This window comes from Numenius arquata, chromosome 6 (assembly GCF_964106895.1).
Source record: "Numenius arquata chromosome 6, bNumArq3.hap1.1, whole genome shotgun sequence".
Classification (NCBI taxonomy): Eukaryota; Metazoa; Chordata; class Aves; order Charadriiformes; family Scolopacidae; genus Numenius; species Numenius arquata.
The window spans coordinates 44328518-44354222 of NC_133581.1; the positions used below are offsets into that span (position 1 = coordinate 44328518).

At 37.9% G+C, this 25705-nt stretch overlaps 1 protein-coding gene across 1 annotated transcript in view; it reads right to left on the bottom strand.

The window, feature by feature from the left end:
• Nucleotides 1-1608: 1608 nt before the first annotated feature.
• Nucleotides 1609-25705, bottom strand: part of RBM25 (RNA binding motif protein 25) — a 29375-nt gene continuing 5278 nt past the window's right edge. Inside the window, exons 3-18 of the mRNA XM_074150054.1 lie at nt 25224-25394; nt 24822-24879; nt 23441-23601; nt 20727-20909; nt 18441-18494; nt 18093-18176; nt 14178-14458; nt 13058-13274; nt 12639-12728; nt 10894-10967; nt 10028-10178; nt 9353-9677; nt 8081-8355; nt 7598-7696; nt 4675-4722; nt 1609-3615 (exon numbers count right to left, since the gene is read on the bottom strand). Coding sequence (XP_074006155.1) covers nt 3523-3615; nt 4675-4722; nt 7598-7696; nt 8081-8355; nt 9353-9677; nt 10028-10178; nt 10894-10967; nt 12639-12728; nt 13058-13274; nt 14178-14458; nt 18093-18176; nt 18441-18494; nt 20727-20909; nt 23441-23601; nt 24822-24879; nt 25224-25394 — 2364 coding nt within the window. The 3' untranslated portion in view covers nt 1609-3522. The remainder of the gene's footprint in view (nt 3616-4674; nt 4723-7597; nt 7697-8080; nt 8356-9352; nt 9678-10027; nt 10179-10893; nt 10968-12638; nt 12729-13057; nt 13275-14177; nt 14459-18092; nt 18177-18440; nt 18495-20726; nt 20910-23440; nt 23602-24821; nt 24880-25223; nt 25395-25705) is intronic.

Genomic DNA, 25705 nt, shown 5'->3' on the forward strand with positions numbered 1-25705 from the left:
TAAAAGTCAACAGTTTTAAGTGCTTTAGAAAGGTCTAATGCTTCCCTCTCAGTTACAGGAAAGCCTTAGTAGTAAGAAATAGGAATTCACTAAGAAACTAAACTTACTGTTTGGGGCCTTCCCCCTGTCCAGATTTAGAGCCACAATCATTTAGTTAAATGGCTATTTTCTGTGCAGGCTCCTGTTTAAAGGAAGGGAGGAAGGAAGGAAATGTCCAAAATGACAGAATCATAGAATCATTTATGTTCAAAAGGACCTTTAAGATAATCAGGTCCAAGCATTTTATTAAATTAGAAAGACCAAATAAATCAGTATGTGAACAGGCTAAATATTCTAAGAACAAAAAAAAACCCCTCTCCTATCAAATTAATGGTAATATAAAAATACACAATTCTTGGTAATGGATCTCACCCATTCATGGTTTCCCATTTCTCTTCAGTGCATACTAACAAAAACAATACTTTATATTTTGTACTCACATATTCCAAATAACAGTGAATGGCAGTCACGCAAAATGATTATCAGGAAACTAAAGGCATGTGTTAGGTTAAGGTGTAAAGCCTTGATCCACGGTAAAGTCCAGATCAACAACTAGTATATCCAGTTCTGTTGCATAGATATTGATATTTTTTTCCCCTTCTATGCACAATGTGTAACTTTTGAAGCACCTTTCCATCCCAGAAGGGACCATACTATGGCACGCTGTACTGAACACCCAGTGGCAACACACACACATCATTAACAGATCTCATTCTCAGTATACTCTTAATCCGTGCATTCACTAACATAACACACACACACACACAGAGTTTATTAAATTGTATATTCAGGGAGTAGAATGTCGTAATGTTGGCCAAAAAGGCTTTCTCTACCCCAAATTTTCCAAGTTTATCCTGAAATAATTCTGTTGCTGTGTGTTGAAAGAAACACAGTTAACAAAGGAGAGTAACTTTGTTAAGAACAGAAGTTTCCTGTTTCTTTGTTAAGAACCCCTCAGCAGTACCTAATTTGTGTTCTACCCCCCAGCATCAGACACAAAATATATTGTTGTCACTGAGAAGTAGTAACACTAATTTGAGTAAGAGGTAAACACTAGAAGGGACTTCATAAAGCAACATTTTGCATTCTGAAATGGGAAAATTTGTTGAAGTACTTGCATAAGCCAAGCCAGAAATGCTCTAAGCGAACATTCCTTCCTCCTTCCACCAGTAAAGAAAACCTCCACTTCTGCAAAATTATTATTTTGTTTTTTTATATGTCACAACTGTTTCTAGTACTACTTTACCTGGATATTTAACACTCCAGCTTAAAATTTAAGATGTCTTGCTCAGACGCCTTCATTCTTCTTAGGAAAGCAAGAGAACAAAGCTTACATCCAATGCATAAGTAACATAATAGCTAAATATACAGCTTCACTTTAGGGCAGAAGAAAATAAGCTGAAGTTTCACAACTTGAGCTTTCACTGAAGAATCTCAACAAGGAGGCCAGGCAACCTGTCACATATTGCCCTTACAATGCATTTGTCGCATTTGGCTTGTTTAACCACTACTAATGACAGTGAGAATGCTGTATTAGCAGGACAAAAAGTACTCATGAAGTTCACTCTTCCTCTTCTCTGTATTTACTACAAACAGAGCAAGTTTTGAATTTATTTAGAATTTGGAGAATTTTTGGTAAATGCTGATGCAAAACTGTATGGGGAGAATGGGGAAGTATTTTTAGGGTAACATCAAGTTGCAGGAAAAAAAAAGAGGAAGGTTGCAGCATTTAAGTTTGTAAAACAATATTCTCACGCAAACTCAACCGCGACATAAAAGTAACATCTGAGCATTACACTTCAAGTTAAAAAAGAACATTTTGCGGTGTGTACTACAGGGATGAGAAAGAATCTATTTGGATCACATCTGCATTTGCAGGCTTCTGGTCACCCACAAGAGCAGGAGGTAGTTTAAAAAAAAAAAACAAAACCCACCCCTAATTTGTGAAAACTTGCTGATTCAGAAATCAGTATTAAATATAATTGCATGCTGCACAAGACTCCAAAAGAATGTCAGCCCTTAAATCAAATATATACATTTTTAATATCTGAAATATTTACATGGTGGAACCTTTACACGATCCCGTTTGTTAAGAACAGTGTTTTCAAGTGTCCTCTCCAGATACAAAGAACTAGTAACTCAAGGTCACAGTTATGTTTTCTGAACAGGTCAACCTGTATCCTTCAGTTAAATACAATATAGAGATACTGGAACACCTTTAATTAATTTGTTTGCTATTAAGAATTGTGTTTAAAAATTAAAAATGTTTTTGAGACAGTTTGCTCCCTGGAACACAGTCCTCCTGCAATCAAAACAGCTCATAGCACATTATCAATTTGTCATCTTACCCAGGTATGAGATAAAAAAATGCAGTTTACAGTACATCTCATCATTTATACCATATCAGCCTATTTATAAAAACCCATACAAATATGGCAGGAAAATATCACCCTCTTTTTGTGGACAACAGACTGCTTACAATAGAAAACAAAAGTCGGGGCTTGTTTAACAGTATGGATAAAAACAAGACTTCAGCTTTGTCTGAAAACTTATGATACAGTTTTTGTCAACTGCTATGGTCGGTTACATCCAAATAGGTATTTTTTCCCCTAAATACTAAAAAAAAAAATAATTTAAAAAAATAATTTCTTTTTAAAAAAAATCCATCTGATTATTTTAGAGACAGAAGGAATAATAGGGAAGGGCTGAAATGAAATTGGGCAGAAGATAATCCACGTTTAAAAAAAAATAATCATTAAATAGCACTTACTGAATTGAGGTCCTGTTCTTGTTTTAACTGAGCAAAGAATAAAAAAATTTCTGCAATTTGCACTTTCAAGGAAAGCAGCAGAGATTAAGTTCCCAGCTCATTAACAATTCTAAATGGGCAAAGTACCAAGACTACTGCCCACTCACATCAGAATGGAAAGTCTGAGGGAACTCCGTTTCCAGAGTCAGATGAGGGGACCAAATGAACACACAAGGCTATTCTGTGAAAGCAGCTCGAGCCACCTATTTTTAAATTGTATTTTGATAATTCCTTAAATAAAAAGAGGGAGAATATGCAAAAAAAAAAAGCGCTCATAAATTTGTAGTAAAATCATGTCTTCATCTGTAACTGATATAGTTCCACATTAAGTGCAAATGTTTTGCAAAACAGGGGCTTTTTTTTTTCTTAATATTTACAAGAATCAGAGTAACATAACAAAATTACCAGAGAGCGTGTACAGTAGCTGCAGCTTATAAAACATACCGGTAGTTGTACCTTGTGAATTATAAAGAGAACCAATGCAGGATTCAGATAACTAACTGATAAAGGTAAACGGGGCCTCAGAGCAGAGGACAAAAAAATTCACATTTTTCTACATAAAAAAATACAGGTCTCAAATCTCTGAGAACAGAGAAAATTCAAAGTCTTTGAATGATGGAGAAAAAAAAAATAGCCCAAAATTGAAATGGAACCCTAGAAGCAAGGAGAGTGCTTTATTTCACTAGACCAATCTTCTTCGCTTCTGTCTCGTATATCAACAACCTCCACATTTTGACTATGAAAACTTCAGCTTCTTCATCTAGTACCTGTAGGAAACACACAGATTATTTTTAGGTTAGGCGTTTCAATTATAAAGACAAATTCTAGACACATCAGAGCTGCAAAGTGGAGGCAGTGTAATCAAAGTTAAGCCTTTGAGTGAGGCACTGGATAAAACTTCAGTGAATTTGTCTGTCCTGCATTTACCACCTGGCTTGACGGGGCTTTAATTATATACTTGCATAATGCAGCTCTTGAGCACTAAGGGATAAATGTACCAGTATCCCAGTCTCCAAAAGTGGCTTGGGAAGAGGCAGAGAAATGGCAAGCTTGGGAAGAAAGTAAGAACAGGACATACACATGCAGTATTTTCCCTTAATTGTCATACTCTCTGCTCATTTTCAGCTTGGAACTTCCTTGGATATTAAGTAATCCCTTGATGGATTTCTCTTCCTTGAGCTTATTCAGGCTTTTCTTGAATCCATGCAAACTTTTAGCATGCACTACACGTCTCAGGAAGTTCCCCAGGTCACCCACGAGTCACACCAAGAACAACCTACTAACTTCTGCTATGAATCTGGCTCCTACCAACTTTGCCTCCAAATTTCCTTATTGGAAGAGAGTGAACAATTAGTTTTTAGTATATTAACAATTAACTTTGAGTATATGAAAACATGGTGAAACAGTAGCATTATTTCATAAAGTTTTTCTTTTTCAACACCAGGAAAAAAAACACCTTTTGCTCATTAATTAGGAATAGACCCACTAAACCACTAGTTACAAGACTGAGAAGGAATAAATATTATATTTCTGATCCAGTTCTGTTATTGTTGATTCTTACCTCTCTACTGTTAGGGACAGACCCTATGCTCCACATTTCTGAATACTGAGAAATTCTGAACAGGCATCAGTAATCTCTACCTAGAGGTTGGTAACTGCAAAATCATGCCAGTGCTAGAACGATCCGTTTAATAAGAACAGCTTTCAGATCTAAGAATGTTTTCTATGCATGCCCTATGAACTCCAAATACTTCTGTTATGGACTCCTATTATTTTGCACAGTTGACTATTAGTTCAGTATAATCAGTTACACAAGTTCTGCTTACCATGGCAACGTCATCCAGTATGCTCTGTGGTGAGCTGTGAGCCATAACCTGAAAGAAACAAATGTTTTTAGACTGAGAACTCAGAGTAAACCATACAAACATCTTTGGACAAAAAGCAGTTACTTCTCAAGGATTCTGAATGCTTTGCACATGCAAAAAGTATTTCCAGTTCATTAGTTCCCAGTATCAGGCAGGGCAAAAATTAGTATTAAATTACATCAGACTCCATCATAACGAGTGCTAGTTTATGGCTAGTTACTGAGGAACAAGTTCCAGGAAGCTCCAGAGATTTGACAGGTCTTGTATTTGCTGGCTATTTTTGCATGTCCAATTAAGCTCTCCTAATTTAAGGAATAAGCTCCCTTTTCTTCAACAGTGAATTCCTAATAGAAGGAAGACAAAGGCAAAATTCTCCCTGTATCACCCTTCATAACTGTATCTTCCATCTGCCTGTTAAGTATTTCAAATTATTTTTTTTTTGAGAACCAAGTTGTCTTTCAATACTAGGAAATTTTCTTTTATATATATATAATTTAAGCTTGGCAAATATTCAGCTTTTGCTTTTCACTTTCAACCACTTGTGCCACAAAGCTGTCACTTTCTTTGCCCCTCATACAGTAGCCCTAAAAGATCACAGAATCACAGAATCTTCACGGTTGGCAGGGACCTTTGAGATCGAGTCCAACCACAAAAAAAAAAAAAAAAAAAAAAAAAAAAAAACCCCAAACCACACGCACCCCACACCCACCCACAGACAGACACAAACCAACAACCTCGGGCACTAGAGCATGCCATGTCTACACATTTCTTAAATACCTCCAGCGATGGCGACTCCACCACCTCCCTGGGCAGGCTGTTCCAGTGCCTGACCACTCTCTCAGTAAAATAATTCTTCCTTATATCTAATCTAATCCTCCCCTGCCGCAACTTCAGACCATTTCCTCTGGTCCTGTCATTATTCCCTTGGGAGAAGAGGCCAACACCCACCTCTCTACACCCTCCTTTCAGGTAGTTGTAGAGGGCAATGAGGTCTCCCCTCAGCCTCCTCTTCTCCAAACTAAACATGCCCAGTTCCCTCAGCCTCTCCTCATAGGACTTGTTCTCCAGACCCCTCGCCAGCTTGGTGGCTCTCCTCTGCACACGCTCCAGCAGCTCAATGTCCTTCCTGTAGTGAGGGGCCCAGAACTGAACACAGCACTCGAGGTGAGGCCTCACCAGTGCCAAGTACAGAGGCACGATCACTTCCCTACTCCTGCTGGCCACGCTATTCCTGATACAGGCCAGGATGCCATTGGCCTTCTTGGCCACCTGGGCACACTGCTGGCTCATGTTAAGCCGGCTGTCCAACAACATCCCCAGGTCCTTTTCTGCTGGGCAGCTTTCCAGCCACTCTTCCCCAAGCCTGTAGTGTTGCCTGGGGTTGTTGTGACCCAAGTGCAGGACCCGGCACTTGGCCTTATTAAACCTCATCCCATTCGCCTTGGCCCATTGATCCAACCTGTCCAGGTCCCTCTGTAGAGCCTGCTGACCCTCAAGCAGATCAACACTCCCACCTAGTTTGGTGTCATCTGCAGACTTACTGAGGGTGCACTCAATCCCCTTATCCAGATCATCAATAAAGATATTAAACATGACTGGCCCCAAAACTGAGCCCTGAGGGACACCACTGGTGACCGGCCACCAACTGGATTTCACCCCATTAATCACAACTCTCTGGGCATGGCCATCCAGCCAGTTTTTTACCCAGTGAAGAGTACACTTGTCTATGCCATGATTCGCCAGCTCCTCCAGGAGAACACTGTGGGGGACAGTGTCAAAGGCCTTACCAAAGTCCAGGTAGACAACATCCACAGCCTTCCCCGCATCGAGAAGCCGGGTCACATGGTCATAGAAAGAGATCAAGTTGGTTAAGCAGGACCTCCCTTTCATAAACTCATGCTGGTTGGCCCTGATCCCTTGGCTGCCCTGCACTTGCCGTGAGAGCTCACTCAAGATGATCCTCTCCATGATCTTTCCTGGTACCGAGGTCAGGCTGACAGGCCTATAGTTTCCCGGATCCTCCTTCCGGCCCTTCTTGTAGATGGGCGTCACATTGGCCACCCTCCAGTCATCTCGTACCTCTCCTGTTGACCAGGATTGTTGATAGATAATGGAGAGAGGCTTAGTGAGCTCTCCCACCAGCTCCCCAAGTACCCTTGGGTGAAAAGGGTAAGATAAACCAAGACAAGCCATTACAGATGCGAGTACCATGAAAGCTGGAAAGACTTTTTGAAATTCCCATTGGTGAAAAGCCAGAGAGTTGTCATGACAAATTTTAAAAGGCAAGTTACTAGAACTTAGTTTGCAATTTGATGGAAGAACCTATGGAGAGTTTACTTTAAACAAGTCACGCAACGGCCAAAAGCTTCGGCAGAATGACTTCTAACGCTAACTCTACAAACCGTAGTATTTGCTTACCACTAAAGCAACAGCATCTAAAAAGCTTTTTAAGAAGTTAATCTAATAAATCCAAAAATGTATGTCAAGTCAAGCTACTGTCTTTTTCCCCCCCCCGAATTCACACAAATCCTATTTTTGAGTTAAAAGTGTTAATGGCCAGTAAGATGCTAATTCTGAAATCTAATGGTAAAACTATCAATTAAACCAGCTGCTCGTTTCTTCAATCCAGTTCCACACGTGTATGTAACACATAGCAGAGAGCACAGGGCATGTGCATATTGTGCATAAGCATTAAAGGAGGTAACTTGTAAAGCATTAGGATATGTACTTGATTCCAAGTACACCAGCTGTCTCTGTTGACCAGTATCATAGGTTACAGAGACGCTAAGAACAGACTGCTTTCAAATATACATACTGCAGTCATTGCTGCAGCTTAAATAGGGAGCAAACCCCAGATTTCACCAAGGAAGTGGAAGATATTAACCTTAGAACAAACAAAGTCAACTAGCGTGGCTTCTTCTTCACCAATATATTCTATTATTTTCTTGTTGATCCACGGTCTAATTCGACGTTCCATTAGTGTCTGGAAAAAACAAAACAAAACAAAACCTTTAAGTTCCATAAACTTTACTGTCTTGAAACAATACTGCCAGATAGGCAGCTAGAAGACCCAAAACCTATTTGGCAGAAGATGCATGTTTTTACAGGACCTTTTTTCCCCCTTCCATGAAACTGCCAGATAATTTGTAGCAACAATTCAGGAGAGACCAAGCAAAAATAAGCAGGCATACTTCAGAATAAGTATTATACATAGAAAAGAAATACAGTACTCAAGTTTGATTCCATTTGATGATGATGCTCCACTCCACTGGGGTCCCAGGAACATTGTTTTTCTATTCAATTCCAAGGTTTTTTTGGAAAAAAAAATGCTTTTTTTTTTGTGAATGGTTAAAATAAAACAACTTACTGAATCCACAATGGACCAGTCAAGAGGATAAGCAAAGAGCTCTGGTTTTGCTGTTGGAATCTTCTCAATGAGACTCTTAATATGTTTGCGTTTTTCTTCTGTGTTGACACTGCCTTTGATACTACTTTTATCTTCTTCTCCATAATCCAGGGGGACAAGTTTCCTTTTCCGGGGCACATCATCACTGTCTTCATCATCAAATTTATTGAAAACACTATCCACAGCGAGCTTCTTCCTTTTTACAGCATTGGGCTGATTAGGGCTATTGCAGGCACCTACAACCCGAAACACAGAACAACATATTCATAAACTGCAACTGAAGCTAGTTTGCTCTTCACACATTTCTTGAGAAGTATCTGTTTGTACGTGATATGTCTGTGAATGCCTAGCATCAGCATTTTAAACTCCCAAACCCTGTTACAGAAATGGCAAAAGAGGTAAAGATCTCAAACTAAGTTTGTTCAAGATTTTTGAAAAATAAGGTCTTCTTTCTCTGCCCTGAAACCAATTAGCACCCTCACTGAGGGAGGGCTACAGCACGAGTTCAGACCTTAGCAGAGGAAAAGCACAGTAGTGAAAGGTTACAATGAACACAGCTGTAGGAAACGCATTAACCAGTTAGCCTAATACCGTACAGCCTCTCTCCATTCAAGTTCTAACACTGTGTAAGCATAAGCTGCAGCCCGACTATAATGTAATTGAAAAAGTAATAAATGCACAAACCTTCTGTAATACAAATATCCTTAGTTTTGCTGCTCAGAACCAAATTTTTTTAAAAACATTGGGAAATTCCTAAAGTACTAAGGAACTCTACGCTCATATTCCATTCACAATTTTCAACAATTCACTGTGCTACTCTAAGAGGAAGAAAAAAAAAATAATCTAATTTTCAGTTTTCTTCTTTTAAAAGGGTCTTTGTGAATAAACATAAGGGCTTAGATCTAACATATACTTACATCAATGAAAAGTAGCAATGAGTTTTAATAGAGTTAGAGATCTATTTAGTTGAAAAAGCAAGTGGAAATAACTAATCCCAGCTCAGAGCATTCCTAAAAAAATTAAGCCTTGAGGACACCAAAACTTCCCTCCCCCTTTCTCCTCCAGATTTTGGGAGAGATTTGTAAAAGGTATCTTCTGGATAGAAGAAATCAAGCACAGCATGTGAATAACAATGACTTGATATAAATATGTCAAACATACAATATATTTGGAAAACTGGCATTTTTTTCATTCTGATACCACATGGAACATTAAAATAAAATGTAAACTTGCCCAATTTGAGGCTAAGTCCTATTTTGGGCCGATGCTCCTCCGGCTGCTGCTGATCAGGTGAATTTTCATGAGGGATAATAATGCCACAGGGAGATTCATCACCAGGTGTGTTAGGGGTTGCGTTTCCACTAGCAGAAGAAACAGATGGGGCAGAACTGATGGGTCGTAAAGTTGGTTTAAGGCAGGGCTTTTGTTCAGGCTCCTCCTCCTCTTCCTCTGGCTCTTCTCTTTTTTCCTCTTTTTCTGCCTTTTCTTCCTCTTCCTCCTCAGACTCTGGCTCTTGTTTTATTTGTGGCTGTCTACGCCGCTCAGCCTCCTGCTCCATCTGCAATGAAACAGACAATTAGCAAGAAAAGTAGCTTTCTCAGAACCAGCACTGTTTTGAAAGAATCTAAAGATCCTCTGTTTCCTAAAGAAATCTCTCTCAGTCAAGAATAAATACATGCAACTACTGCCATTACAATCAGAAATACTGATTAATCCAAATATTCCATCCAACCATAGATCTGCAAAGTTATTTTTTGTTTCCAGTGTTCTTACTACTTATCTGGACTTCTTTTTAAGAAAAAGTGAACAGAGCAAATATTAACTATCAGATCTCTTACACAATTTTGCTCAGTACCACCAGAATACCAAGAGCTCTTTTGCTTCCTGTGAGACCAACAGCTTACTTACCCTCTGGAGTTCTGCATCTGGATCTGGGTGTCCTTCTGCAAGAAGGCGCTGCCTAATTTCTTCTAATTCTTCCTTTTCCCTTTTCCTATCCCGTTCATCTGCTTCCATCTCCTTCTCCCTGTCTCGTAGTCTCTTCTGAAGAGCACTACCCCTACAAAAGATACAGATTTTATAATTCAAAGAACAGTCCAATGACAACCTTGTACCACAATACAAGAAATAGATGATACAGATGTATATTCCACTAAATGAAAATAAAATTTATGACACCATCTGGTGTCCTCTATTTTTGTAGCAGAAGAATCTAAGACGCCAGTTCCCTACATTACTATACAAAATTTACCCCATCACATAAAACAGATGTAGAAAATGTAACTGCCAATCTTCTTAGAAAAATAATCAAATTATTTTATAGGTTTTTACTTGACAAGAACCAGTTCTGCTAAATGAGTCTGATGTAAATTTTAGTTAGTCCCATGCTGTAGGATCTTCCCCGTCCTTTAAAAAGTTCACAAGCTGCTGCTTTGTACAACTTACAGCTTCCTTGAAGTGAATTTTTTTAGAGGCATGCTTGATCCCTTCTCTCTGCCCCATCACCTTATTTTGGCATTACACTGACCTCTGCTCTGCCTCACCCGCAAGTTAAATGATTGGAAGGAGAAGGTACCCCCAAGCATTAACAAGCAGCAGTAGCGAGTTTCCTTCTTCCCTCTGGCACTTATCAAATGAAACTGAAATAATTTAGATAATTACACAACCCTTACATCGCCCTTAATCACTCAATTATAAACTCTAAGTCTTTGCCAACAAACCCCACAGCTGCGTTAAAACTAACAACGAAGATTTTGTTGTGAGGAAGGACATACCTGTAGTATTTTGGATCATCTCTGTCATCATCATAATCTTCTAAGAATTCTTTTAACCGTTTGGCTTCTTTTGCCTGCAAGAAATTGAAACACAAGTAACGTCATAAAAGGATTTCTGGTTTTCTTTCCAAGAGTTTAAAATCTAGTAATATTATTAGTAAGTTAATTTAACATCTGCTATGCTTCAAACTAAAAAATACAGAGTTTTCCAGATAGAAAATGGAAATGTTTTGAAATTGCATCATCTTCCAGGGATCTGTCAACTTGCTATCACATATTCAATAGCAGATGGTACATCCTCTAGGTCCACTGGGATCACATCTCTGATTTGCAGATTTGTTCTGTTATTAGCATTTCAAAGGGTTTTAAAATATATATCCCCTGTTATTTTTTTAACTTCACAGAAGAAGAGAATCAAAGTTCCTGTTCTTTAAATTCCTAAGTCTGGTATTGTATATTTTATCATGGCAGCTTAAGTGTATTTTATTAGTACTCTTTTGTTTCAAGAGCAGTGCTTTTTAAAAAAAGATTTAGTTATGCACAGGAAGAAATCTAATGGGCACTTGTAGGATAAGCACTCTCCTGCTGTGCTACTAATCCAAACCATGTGGCACTGTATTAATGCACAGGTCTAAAAATGAAGGGGGTGAGGGGGACAAAGAGAAGATACTTATTTTTTGTTTCTTTTTTCTTTTTCATTTTATCAGAGGGGAAAAAAATAAAGCAGTTCTTTAAGGGGAATATAAATCAGAACATTCTAAACTGTACTCATGCAGTATCTTTAAACCAACAGTGAGATATTTCTGCACTAATGACTTCGAGAAACAAATTATGATTATGGTTGCAAATTCAGCACAAAATGCAGCAATACTCTCTACGACTGCCATCCATAGCCAGCATCCAGGAGAATCATGAATAAAATATATCTTTGAGTCATTCTCAAACATTGTTTTCCCCTCTCAAGGATTTAGGGAGGGGAAAATTAGATTCCATGTAAAACAATGTATTTTCTAATTTTCTATTTTTTTTTTCTTTCCTGTGTCTCTCTGCATATTTAGCTTTGAAGCAATTCCCAATTCATTTCCTAGTTAGAACTTTCTCCTATCTTCTCTCCTACTCTGACAGAATTATGAAGTGAAATAATACCACCATAATTTAAAATAACTTCTTTACGCTTTAGCACAAAACTATAGGATTACAGAAATATCTGTCTTCCAAAGGTGTCTTTTTGACAAAATTTCCAAGCGTTACTGTGATAATTGATAATTTCACAACTAATGAACTAAAGATAGAAATTTACAAAGTGCTTAGATATACTACAGAATATTATATTATATACTATAGAAGGTTCAGGCATGAGCAGGTTGGAAGTAAAAAGACTGGTCTATTTCCACCTGCATGACACAGAACATACAGTAGGTTTTGCTACAAATCTGACACAAATACAGGTTACAAATGTAACAGTGCATGACGATCAAACCACAGAATTTTGCAACTGTCTACTTCTCATTCTTTTGCCTTCACAAGACCAAGTCACTAGGGTTTGTTTTCCAGAATCCTAATAGTACTCCCACTTATTAGATATCTTCTGTTTCAAGCCTATTAACATTTTTTTTATAAAACATACATGGTGTTTATACAAAATGAGAGCTCTATCACTAGCCATAAAGAACACAGTAGAATGTTCCATTGTAAATGGGACACAAAGACAGGGGAAAAACTACAACTAAAACTAGAAGCCTTACCATTTCCCTTCTTCTTTCTTCTTCCCTTTCAGCCTCTTTCTCATATTCTCGACTTTTCTTCCGTTCTCTGATTTCCCAGTTTTTAAGACGCTACAACAGAAGAAAAAACACACGCTCCAATCTCAAGAATATTAAGAACAGCGGTACTACTTTGAAGTTAGTTTGGATTATTGGTTAAAACCAACTGAATTTAAATTAAGCAAAATATTTATTTATAATTTAAAATGCCAAAATAAGAAGTTTTAGATTGTTTTGACACAAACATACATATTCTGCCCCAAAATTCATAGTCAAAGGATTAAAAATGTATTTAGAAAAAGAAGAGGGAGGAGAAATGATGTATTTTATAGTAGAAGACTTATTATCACCCCTTGGGAACGATTTTTTTCCCTTAAGGAATCTTAAAAGTCCCAACCTACCTCTTGATATGCCGCTTCTTTTTCCCGCAGTTTCCTCTCTAGTTTTCGGCGTTCATAGGCATCTTCTTCATCTTCTTCTCGGTCTCTCTTCTTATCTTTCTCCCGTTCTCGTTCCCGCTCACGTTCTCTTTCCCGTTCCCTCTCTCGTTCTCTTTCCCTCTCTCGTTCTCGTTCTCTTTCCCGTTCCCGTTCTCTTTCCCTGTCTCTGCTTTTTTCTCTGAGGGAAAAAAAATCCAAAGTTAAGTACAAAGCCTTCCTCTCTAATCAATCAAATGATTTAACTTCAAATGCACAATTTATAGCATCTTGCAAGTTATTTTTCTTCTGCAATTGTACAAGATGATTAGCTAATATAGCAATGGGCATAAATCTATACTTCTAATATATTCAAAATCCCATTTACCTAAAAGTAGCTGTTTGGGCACTAACCATTAAAGAGTGATATCTACATAAACTAAGCGTGAGAACATGGCAATTCTTATCAGATCGTCATAGCAGTTCTTTGTAAATAAGTGACAGCTAAAAACCCCACAAAAAAAGAGCATGCTTAATAAATCCTTCACGTTTACATGGCTTACAGACAACTTAAACCCTAATGACAAGAAGATTTAAAGTGAAAAAGCTATTTTTTCCTATCATGAAGAGGAAAGAAGCAGCATATAGAGCCTGACATGATTATTTACAGTTAAAGACTGAAAGAGGAATCCCCTTGCTTTTATTAAAACTAAAAACAAACAAAAAACCCACAAACACACACACATACCAGAGGAAAAGGTAAAACCTACTTATGTCTGCAGTATCTTGTAGCTTAAGAGAACAAGCAGGAATAAAGCTATCCATGAAAATAGGAGATTTGAGATAAAATCATTATGCTTAAGTCATGGTTAGGTGATTGCTTACTGCATATTGCAGTCCTTATATTGCTATCCTGTGGAGGGAATAAAATATTTTTCCAATTTCTCTAAATACAGGATCTTCTAAAATTTTGATTTCCTGTTTTTACTCGTGATCTTCCAAAAGGACCACTCTCTTTTGAATGGCAGCTGATCTGCTGAACTATATGCCCTTAGTAAACAGCACTAGGGGAAACTGAAATAAGTAGCAACTCAAGTGCATTTACCTTGATCTGCTCCGATCCTTGTTGCGATCTGAACTCCTTTCACGATCTCTGTCACGATCTCGGTCTCGTTCGCGGTCTCTGTCTCGGTCCTTAGTTCGGTCACGATCCCTATCTCGCTCTCGTTCACGCTCCCGTTCTTTCTCCTTCTCTCGTTCACGCTCCCTCTCTCTTTCACGCTCCCTCCTTTCTCGTTCACGTTCCCGTTCCCTTTCTCTTTCTCTGCGTTCTTTTTCAATTTCCTGTCTTTCTTTCTCCTTTTTGCCTTTTTCCTCCTCCAGTTTCTAAAAACCAACAAGAGAACTTTCATAGTTAATTTGGTAGATACAGGAACTGGATATTCCCGGCGCAACACACAAGGCTGGTAATGGAAATACCAAAACCGCCACTGATTTTAAAATATTAAAGAGGGTTTGGTGGGTATTTTTTGGAACTCATAAGTATGAAATCAAAATGCAGCAATCACAAGACTAAGTTTCGTGCAAAAGCATAGATCTACACAGACCAGCAATCTCCAACCTTAGCAGAGTAGGGCTGGCCTTGTATTGTAAGATGACTAAACTGCACAAACACAGTGCACTGCCAGTCATGATTCAGGTGGGCCACAAATTCCATTGGTCCTACAAGCCACTTGGGTACAAGCAAAGTGAAATTCTAGCTGATAAAATTAATTCTGTTCAACTAGGAAAATTATATTTCAGTGGAATGCTTACTGGGATAGTGAGTTGTTTCCCAAAAAGTCTTGGTAGACCAAAACCATCCTATATGAAAACTTGGGTAAAGAAATTTATCCACTTACACATGGTGCATGTGGTTAAACAGTGAAGAGAGCTGCAACCTTTCCCCTTTTCCCTCCCTAAAAAAGTTCTAACAGTTCATTGGTAAGAACTGGGCTCTGCAGAATGGAATCCTTAACATCCATCACTGCAAGATGGAGAGAGTTAAAAAAAAAGGTTGGAAATAGCTCTTTTGAAACACAGAACTAAAGGGTTACCTGCTACAGTTTTACTAAAAATTGTACAAAATTGCCACTTTTTTTTTTTTTTCAATTAGAAACAGTTCCTATGACCAGAATTCCTATAAGACAATAGAAAATACATCAACAGAACGATAGATAAATCCATCCTTGGAAGCAATTGTTATGTGTTAACTTACAGATGCTGTGCTAGGACATGGACCGCCAACACTGGATTAACCTTGCCTATAAGCTATGTTTCTGGGAGGAAGAGCAAGTACACGGTTCACAAATATACCAAATAACAACCAAATATACCAAATTTCAACCTGATGGATGCCAGAATACCACTTTTTTGAACAAATATTGAGCAGAATAAACAGGTTTATCCCCTTTGGCTCCACGATTACCATCACTGAAATGAAATTAAAAACTGGAATAATGAAACAGCATTTTCTCTAGGTTTTTTTTTTTTTTTCTTTTCTTTCAAACAAAGCATTTAAGACAACTTTAAAAAGCAATCTTACCTGATAAGTGTTCTTCTGCCACAGGCACGGGGACCAGAGAACCAACAAAGGATTACAGAAATAAAGCTAATTCACTAGTGATTAATGTATCCAGTGAAACTATGCTGCATTGATAATACAATACAGGCAAACCAATGTTGGATACATTGAAATCACAAAAGGAAAAAGGGACTAAAAATGGTAGGAATTGGTAGAAAACTGATATGAAAAAAACAAAACTTAGATTCTACAATATACACTGGGCTGAAAAACAAATCCTAAAGGATTGTATTTTTTAGGGGTTTTACAGTGTTAAACCTCAGTACGGTCAGATCTTAAACTAGGTTGTCAACTTTTAAAAATCCAACTTACCTCAAATTTCAACTACTTTTAAAGAAAAGTTTACATACTGAAGTGGTTGATACTTACAGCTTATCTTAGATGTTCCAATACAAATTTCTTTGGTTGAACTGCTGCTTTTTTGCCACTCTCAAAAACTTTGTTCATGGTGAGAAAACGATTTCTCAATAGAGTGGGTTTCTTTTTGTTTGGTTGGGTTTTTTTAAAATATATTCACACGTATGTAAATACACACAAGTCTTGGTGTGTTAAAATCCATTTTGTAGCTCCACTTTCTCAAAAAACAATTGAAAAAGTAAATTGGTCTGTTTTGTAATCAAAATCTGACCTCATCAACTTCTATCAGTCTAAATAAGAGGATCTGAAAGGGTAATGGGATGGAAACGGTATCAGATATATTGAAGTAATGAACAGAAATGAACAGGTAGAAGAATTATAAATCTTACCTTGAGCTCTCTTCAGACTCGTCCGTGCTGTAAATGGACGCCCCCTGCAATGCTGATACCCTCACAGTCTGTGGTTATTTTTTTTTATAAACTCATACCAAAAACATGCAAAGGTTCACTGTGCTCACTAGCCAGCTGCTAAAGATTCAACAGCCCCTTTTAAACATATCCAATATATACAATGACTACTTTCAGTTGATTTTTAATGTTAAGAAACCCAAAATAGCCCCTCCCCGATAAAACAGATTAAAGGCAGATAAAATGCCCAACAGCTTCTGAAACAACGAAGCATGTTTTTTGTTTTGTTGGTTTTGTTTGTTTGTTTTTTGGGTTTTTTTGGTTGTTTTTTTTTTTTAACAAGTTATTACTTGTTTGCATTTTAGTACCAGTGACGACTTGGGGCTCGGAATTGGACACAATTCTACTGAAGATTCACCACTGACCGGTTTCACATTCAATTGCTGAGCTTCTCCAGATGATTTCTTCTAGAATTTTTCCCCAGGTTTTTTAGGTCCAACAACTTCCGTCAAGAGAAAAACTGAATACGTGTACATACAACGTGTAGTCACTTGTGTTTACATTGATACAGTTGCGTGAAAACATGGTACCACCCCCAGTGACTGCATGTGGCAAAGCTGAATAACACGGGCATACTTCACCTTGCTGTACCGTCAACATTTTCTTTAGCATTGGTTTGGGGGTATTTTGAAATAAAAGCGTGTGCTCAAAAGAGGAGCCTGCTGATACATCTCTAGGCAAAGGACCATTCCAGTCTTGTTGGGGACAAAATAATACCAACTTTAAGCTAAACATTAAAATAAGAACATTACATGCATAGATGTGCTTTACTATCCACAAGTATCATTTTCCAAAGCAGAAACATTCACAGATGCACTAGCATTAACAGAAACTTCTGTAAGTGGGAACCCTGAAGTGGGACTTGATGTGCACAAACATTTCCAAGCCAGTTACCCCTTTGCATATTTTTCTGAGGGGGCATCCATAAGTATAATAAAAAACAGAAGCTCATACTTACATCCTATTCCATGTTACTTTCCAAGCTGTGAGTTTCATCTTGCATTAGTCACCATATGATCTCTATCATAATGGTGGGGGTCAATGAATAGATTAGCTTTATGGGAATTTACAGTTCTTCCATGCATCTAAAGTTTGGTAAGTCTGGTAACCACTGACCTAGTTTTAATCTTCCCCCACTCTTAACTTAGAACTATTAAAATAAAAGACTTAAATTTAATTCAAGTTTCAACTCTTCATAATATCTTGGATTATGTTACAAATCTACCTACAGAAACACTCTCAAGTGTATGGCTTACACTGCAGCCCCGTTTAGCCTTTAGTTATAAATATCTTGACTTAATGTATGTGTAGAAACTTAAGTTGCCTTTATTCATGTTAAAGTGAGAAGACTGCAAAATACTCAGTAGCAATCAAAGTCTTAGCATAAAGATGTCAAGGGCCACTTTAACGTGGTAGTTGTCTTTTTTTGACTTGTAAAGAACTATATGTATATAAAACCTAATATAAACATCATTTTAAGTGATATTGCAATGTAATGCTAAATTTTATAATAGTGGTTTTTTGGATTTCGAAAAAGCCTAATTTGTATGAAGTGCAAAAACAAGAATACTACCTTGTGTGTGTCTCTGAATTTACTGATCTCTCTTGATATCAGGTCTCTTTTGTCTTCCTCCATTTCTATAGCATTTATATCCTCCTAAAAAACAAGGGGGACAGGAGGAAAAGCATTAAGGGCCATCTGTACAGACACAGGAGAACAAGAGAAAAGCCGAAGGTTAGAAGTTTTCAACCAGTCTTGCAAGAGATAAATAAAGTCCTTCTGCAGTACCAAACCTGACAGTCTGATGTTAATGAGTGAAAAAAAATAATAATAAAAAAAAATAATCAGATGGACAAGAGTCACAAATCTGGCAACTAGTAGTAAACATAGTCATTGTCAAAGCCTACAATGTAAACGAACCTTGGTGATGAGTGGATAAGGTATCAGTGGGGCCACTGGAAATCTGCGGAAAATCTGCGGAAAAATCCACGGAGATTTTTTTTTTTAAAAATAGATTGCACACTACTCTGGAAAACAATGTTTCGTATGTTTGTACTATAAAGCAATATTGTATTGCTGTGATCTCATTTCTTTGATTTAACAAAATTACAGAAGAACCTCGCTAATTCTCCCTTCTCTGAACTACTTAAAATACATAGTGAGGTCTCATATTAATAAGACTTCACTGAATTAGAAGTATACTATAGGATATTAGTACGCTATGGTAGCATCATAAACAAGACTAAGCTACACTTGCCAATATAAACGATCAGTATATTTGTGGTGGGTATGTCTTGATTTTATTTACTCGCTAATTCGCAAAATTTGGTAGATTGCACCTACTAACTAATAGTTAGTGCGAATTAGCGAGGTTCCCCCATGCTTGAAATTGAAAACCAGGTTCCACTCACTCTCAGTTCCCCACACACATTTTCAATTCCCCCACATCAGTCATGCCTTCATCCAGAAGAACTAACGACAGACTCTGCTGCTAACACAAGCAGGCGTCTTCTTCACACCAAGCCCTTCAGGGGACAACAGCCCCAAAGCTGGCAAGTTGCCCCGCCACCTCCCCCCCATATATATCTGCATCCATCTTCCCTTTCCCCCCACCCTCCACAGTCCTTCTCTCCCCTCTCCCTTAAGGACAAGATAGCAACAAGATAGCTAGGACCATCTCTTCACTCCCACCTCTATCCACATAGGCCAAAAATGGCAACTTTCAAGTTTCTTTTACTCCTTCCCAGGATCGAAGGGATGATAGGGTGTAATTTCACCCCAGAAGTGCTATGTATTTAAAAAGAGCTTATTTGTTTACTTGACTAGCTCAGATTGGTCAAATTCTATATCACACAGAGCTAGTAGAATACCCCTCTGTTCCAGGGACATACTCAGCACCCAGCTCTTCCATGACTGCCATGGCTTCTTACAATGTTTAACTGCCTGGCATTATTCATGGCCACATATATATATATAAAAATGTACCCACAGGACAATACACATTGTAACAATGCTTGTAACAAAAAAATACAGCTGATAGCATTAGACAGTGACTCATTTGTAAAATCTCATCCAATAAAGCATCTTCTCCCAAAGGGAGGGAGAGGAAAGAAAAACAAATTCTCAGCTCAGCTCTCTTATACCTCAGGTCAGCCACGGCTAACAATGTTGTAGGGAAGATATACTCACTCCCTGAGGGAGATGCTTCTCGCACCACACTTAAACCCCACAAGCATTTGAAACTGCATTATTGCCTTGGTATAGTTACTTTGCAGAAGACATAAGTGGGTAAAAATCTTGGTCAAACAATTTTCCAATCTCTTTCATATTAGGTCCAGAATAGTAGGTGTGAAAGCCCGCTTTCCCGTGGTTAGAAACTTGGCTGGAAAAGCTAAGTCTGAGTTTGCTCATTCTTATTCCCTCTTCTCCAGTTTGTTTTCTTCCATAAAAAGGTCATCCATAGAAGCAGGTCTAAACCAGAACATTCATTCCTGCTTAACAGGGTTGGGGTTTTTTTTGCATTACACAATATATGAAAACCAGCTGATCAAATCCAGCCAAATTGACACATGCGTGTAAAAGTGATTTTGTAAGGCAGGAAGATTACAATATGCCTTTCAACCCTGAAGGATCCTTCCAAGGTTTGTGAGGTATACATATAAACAACTAATGAAGCACTTCCGCATCTGGAGAGACAGCTGCAACCAGTTGGATCAAGGAACACTACAAGAATGCATACTATAAGCAGAGAGAAGAAGAATTTTGTCAAAAACTACCAGAGCAAATTCCTGCCATTATAAAAGCGCCCTGGCACCTTTCAATGGAAGTAAGACGGTATGCAGGAACTCTTTACGTTGTTTTTTAAGTTCTCATCTGAAAAAAACCTACATGCACATACAGATTAAACTGCACTAAATTCAGTATTTCCATCTAGAGAGGGATAAAAGGTCGGTTCAATCCTGCCCAGATTCAAACCTGTTGTTCCAAGAAGTCTAGGTGCTTAGATGTCTAAACCACCCTGAAGGGATGGTGTCTATAACTGACTAGCTTTCAGCTTAAAAAAATGAAAACTGCAGCTGACATCAATGCTTGTTGATTTGTTTTCTCATCAGAAGTTTAGGTTTAAAGTATTTGCACAAGGTTTGGCCATTATATAAAGGTGAGTTGAAGAAAAAAATCTGGTTTGTCCAAAATCAAAACACATACGTCCTCCTTCTTTTCCTTTTTCTTCTTCCTGGGGTGAGAGTCAGATTCCTGGGAGGGGGCATTGAGCTCGCTGGAATATTCTCGAATTAAGACTTCAATGGCCCCTTTAATTATCTGATCTCTTCTCTTCGTTTCCTCATCCAGTGCTTCATCGTCATCATTTGTCGTCTCTGGTCGGGAGTTCTAAGGAAAAATGGCAAAGTAACGGGAATCAACAACTTGAGAATAATATTAGTTTTATTTCAGAATTTCACCTTTGATCATCTCATTCATGCTCCTACAGCATTTACTTAAAAAAAAACCTCAAAAAAACCCACGAAAACCAAACCACCTACAAGTAGTTACCAATTGCATTATTTTAGTCAGATCTTGTCACACTGGCAATACTGTAGGGACCACATAGTTACACATGTGAATGGCTGCAGAGAGCAAGTGTAGGACCGCGTAATAGAACAGAACAGATAAATGGCGATTAAGGTGGTAGACAGGAAAAGAGAAAGCGCACACACGCTCAGAGAAAGGCCATCACTATAGTCCAGCTCTTGGTCAAAAGTTTCTGCCTTTTATCCTCCAGAACTTCAACTCACTTCAACAGCAGTTCCTCAAAGCCTTCTACGCAAGTGCCATGCAATACAAATGTCTACCTACAACTTTCAAGCTGCAACTCATAATAGGAGAACTATATTAAAGAAACGTTGTTAGGGAAAACATTCCTTGCACAGCAAACATTTTCTTATTATTGTTCATCAATTACTTTGTAGTTCCTCATCTTTTTGCCCTTTTTCATCTTGTAGGGAGGAAAGGGAACACACACAAAGAAGTGCATTTCACTAAATGTCACTACACAAAAGGGCAGAGCAATGATCTCCGTACCGAGCAAGGCAGCCCACCTCTCGATCCCCTCAATCTTTTAGAAAAATGGAATCTCACCTGAGAATCCAGCAGGGTATCCCGTCAAGCGATAGGTGGTGGGTGGAGTGAGGGGGAGGGAAGGGTCTGATGGAGCAGCAGCTAAGAATGAGGGGGAAGGGAGGATTCAGTTGGAGCTGAAGAGGCTGCCAGGCCAAGGAGGAGCAGGCTGAAAAGAGCTAGAAGGCAGTGACAGGGAGTGGAATTGAAGAGGCCCAGGGAGAAGTAGTGATCAGGGAGAGGAGCTAATTAGATAAAGGTTTCCTTGGTGTCTATAAGAAATTGTGCTGTACTGTACACATTTGATTTCTTAATAAAAAAGATTAAAGAAAAAAGTTGCAACTTTTCGATCTGAGTGGCACCAGCACACCAATGATGGCATGAAAGGAATTGCAAGCAGTAAGATTACAATACGCTTCGTCAATATTCCTCGGCAATTCACAGACTTTCTTTGCACCACCACAACCAAAAAACCAACACATTTGGAGCTAATCTCACTCTACAGTTCAACAGAACCGGCACATGCTGTTGTCTTCACCAAAGCCACCAATAATACCCTCTGCTTTATTACAATCAATCCCCACAGGACTGATTGTAATCCACAGGAGCTCACAGAAAACAAAATTCATGAGAGAGATGTACAAGAACTCCACTGATACTTTAAGCTTGTTTATAGTATCAGCTGTGAAGCACAGTATTACAGGTGATGCCAAGAGGAAACCAGGAAGTACAGAACGGAAGGGGCAGTCAAATCAAACCTTTACCTAGGTTAATAGCTAGTACATTAGTCCATTCAAAACCTGTGAAGTTAGCACTCTGCTTTACTGAACCATTGCATTTAATCCTGCACACGGCCTAAAATGCGTCAAGTACTTCAAGTCATCATTATGCCTCTAGTTCTGGTTAAATAAAAAGAAAGCATTTGTGTTCTCACTGTATTTTACATAACTTTAAGAACAATTCCAAATTGGAATTTTAAAACATTATCTGCTACAGTGTGATTAGGATTTTCAGTTTTCTGAACAAGAGCCTGTTCTCACTTTCATTTTACAGAAAACAAGTGTTTTAAGTACTATCTTAAGGCCTATGCAGAACTTTAAAACCGTTATAAACCAAGCCCAACAACTTGATTGTGATGTGAAACATATTATTTCAGCAAAGAAATAGATAAAATTCATTTTAGCACAAATTTGTCAGTTAAGTATGTTAAATTCTTGTGAGATACAAAGATATCAAATATCTGCAATTATTCCAAAACAGATCCTTAGCTCTAGAAAGGAATGGTACAAAACCAATTTCCCCACCTACTAAATTTCTGTAAATTGCCCACTGCCTGATAACTGCATCATCTACTGAATGACCTATTTATTTTCTTTTCATTATTTTGTTCTAGACCATCATCTGTGAAGGGGAAAAAAACCTCCAATTCTCCTCAGACAGCTGATTTCCGGACTCTGACAAAGTAAGAATTACTTATATAGTTTATACACTTTCAAGAGTTTCCAAACAAAAATGAAGCAACAGAATTGTAAGGTATAGCACCTATTACTACACTTTAGAATGACTTTCATAATTAATTCTAGAGATTAAGTAGTAGCTCACAGGTAAGTTTGAATGCTTGTGAATTAAGAGCTTACACTTTGCTCCCTTTCAATACATCTTCAGACCTGTTAATGTGATTCTCGCAAAATTCTAAAACAAATTAAGGGCAAAGACAAGAACAGAAACTAAGACTCACAATCTGATCTAGCAAGTATGTTACATTGCCCTCCTGCCAAAATAACACAAGTCACACATATACATACCCCATTAGAAGCCTTTTTCTTTGCTTTCCATTCATCTAGCTGAGCCTTTGTCTTTGCATCAACTTTGACTAGCAGCTTCTTCTCTCCAATCTGGAGGTCATGGAGTAGCCTCAGTGCTCGTAGTGTGGATTCTGGTTCTTTGTACTCACAAAATCCAAAGGCTGAAATGGACGATTGAAACGAAAAGTAAAAGTGTTAAAACTCTTTGGGTAATTTACTTTGTGTAAGAAACTGTTTGAATCAATAAATTTGGGACAAAGGCACCTCTTTTTTTAAAGCCAGGAGCATCACAAAAAGTCAGAAAGATCATCAACTGCATTAGTCTTTGATATAACTAAAAGTCCAGTGAGTAAGTTGAAGGCAATACATACATTGTAGATGCCCCATCTCTGAAAACATTCAAGGCCAAGTTGGACAGGGCTCTGAGCAACCTCATCGAGTGGAAGATGTCCCTGCTCATTGCAGGCGCTAGATGGACTAGATGACCTTTAAAGGTCCCTTCCAACCCAAACTATTCTATGATTCCATGATTGTGTTTGTAAAGCTTTTGACATGTCTGTCTTAACTAAGGAACGCAGTCTATATGAAGATGTGTCTCAGGTGGATTTGCAATTGTCTGAAGACCAAGGACATCAGTCAACAGCTCATTGTTAACCTAGAGGGAAGGGTATTTCAAACTAGATTCTTCACGACAGTTACAGAAAGTTGTAAATGAGAAAAACACTTTATGAAAGCAAAATAAACAAAGTATGATATATAAGAAAGCTGAAGAAACTGAACTACATCTTAAAAAATGAAAAAAACAAACAAACAAACCAACCCAACAAAACCGAAAAAAACCCAGCACCCCAACCTAGAGAAAATAACAAAACACTGACAGCAAAAAATAGTAACCAAAATTATTTCCTGTATCCCCTGAAGAAAGGTCACAGGAAAAAACAAATCAGTTCAATTTGACAATAGGGAAGGAAGATAAATTTTACATCAGGAAAACTTCCTTAACAGAGAGGAATAATACATAGTAATGGAAGAGGCTATTAACAGTGTTGCAAATATGCCCCTTTGGAGGTAAACCTGCCTCAGTTATAGTCTATAAACTCCTGATTCAGTCTCAGAACAGAAAGGTGAGCAAAATTAGGCCCCCAAGATATTTTCCCATTTAAACATTCTCAATGTTATTCTTCTCATTCTTTCTTGATTCCAAGGATAGAAAATACTAGCCCTTTAAAAGGAAGTATTTAGCAATTAATTATTGTATATAATACCTTAACATGTATTAGCAATACATTTTAATAGAAAAACAACGTGTCAGACATTTGACAAGCTGCCAGGTAATAAAAACAAGAGTCTGACTAGAGATTTTAAAAGTATAAACAATTACCTTGAAGTTTTCCAGATGCCCCTTGTACTCTCTTCCAACTCAAAACCAAGCCACATTTCTGCATTAAAGATAAGTATTATTAATTAAATATTATTTTTTATGTTCAAAACATTACAAAAACTTAACCACTTTTGGCAATAGATGACCAAAAGTGTCATCTTTTAGAATAGATGATGTAGAAAGGGTAAAGACTACTGAAAATAAAATATGTCTGTGTTCACTGACATCTACAGCTTAAAAAAAGCTACACTCTTCACTCACCGACTTTAAACTCAAGTGTAATGGTCTGCTGTTCCAGTGAGTGGGACTAAACTCTGTTCTTAGTTTCAATCCACTGCTCGTGGGTCATTACTTCATTCAGCAGCGAGGGATAAAATTTAACAAGCCGTGCACTGTACTTACTGCTAGAAGCTGCCGTATGAGCATGTCCGAGGCCTTCTCAGAAATGTTGCCTACAAAAACAGTGGTAGTGGGACCGCTGTTTTCATCATTTTCTTTATTCTTTAAGCCAGGATGATCTTTTCTGGCTCCCAAATGTTTTCCAACCATAGACACTGTGGTAGGAACTAATACCTAGAAAGAGGAGAAGAGGGTGTAAAATAAAATGTTGGCTTGTGGGTTTTTTTATTTAAATCCACAAGATGAAAGAGTTGGGGATACACATGTATTTTAAAATTAAATTTTCATATGAACCTTAGTTGGGCTTATGGAGTGAGACACTATTAAGTGGTTCAGGCTTTAAAGTTTTATACAACACAAAAAAGACTGCCATTTTCTGGCAAAGACAGAAAAAAAAAAGGTGTACCTGAACATGGCTACTGGAAGGTCTCAAGGTGACCATACAGTAACATTAGGTATTATTTCTTCTACAAATAATTAATTTT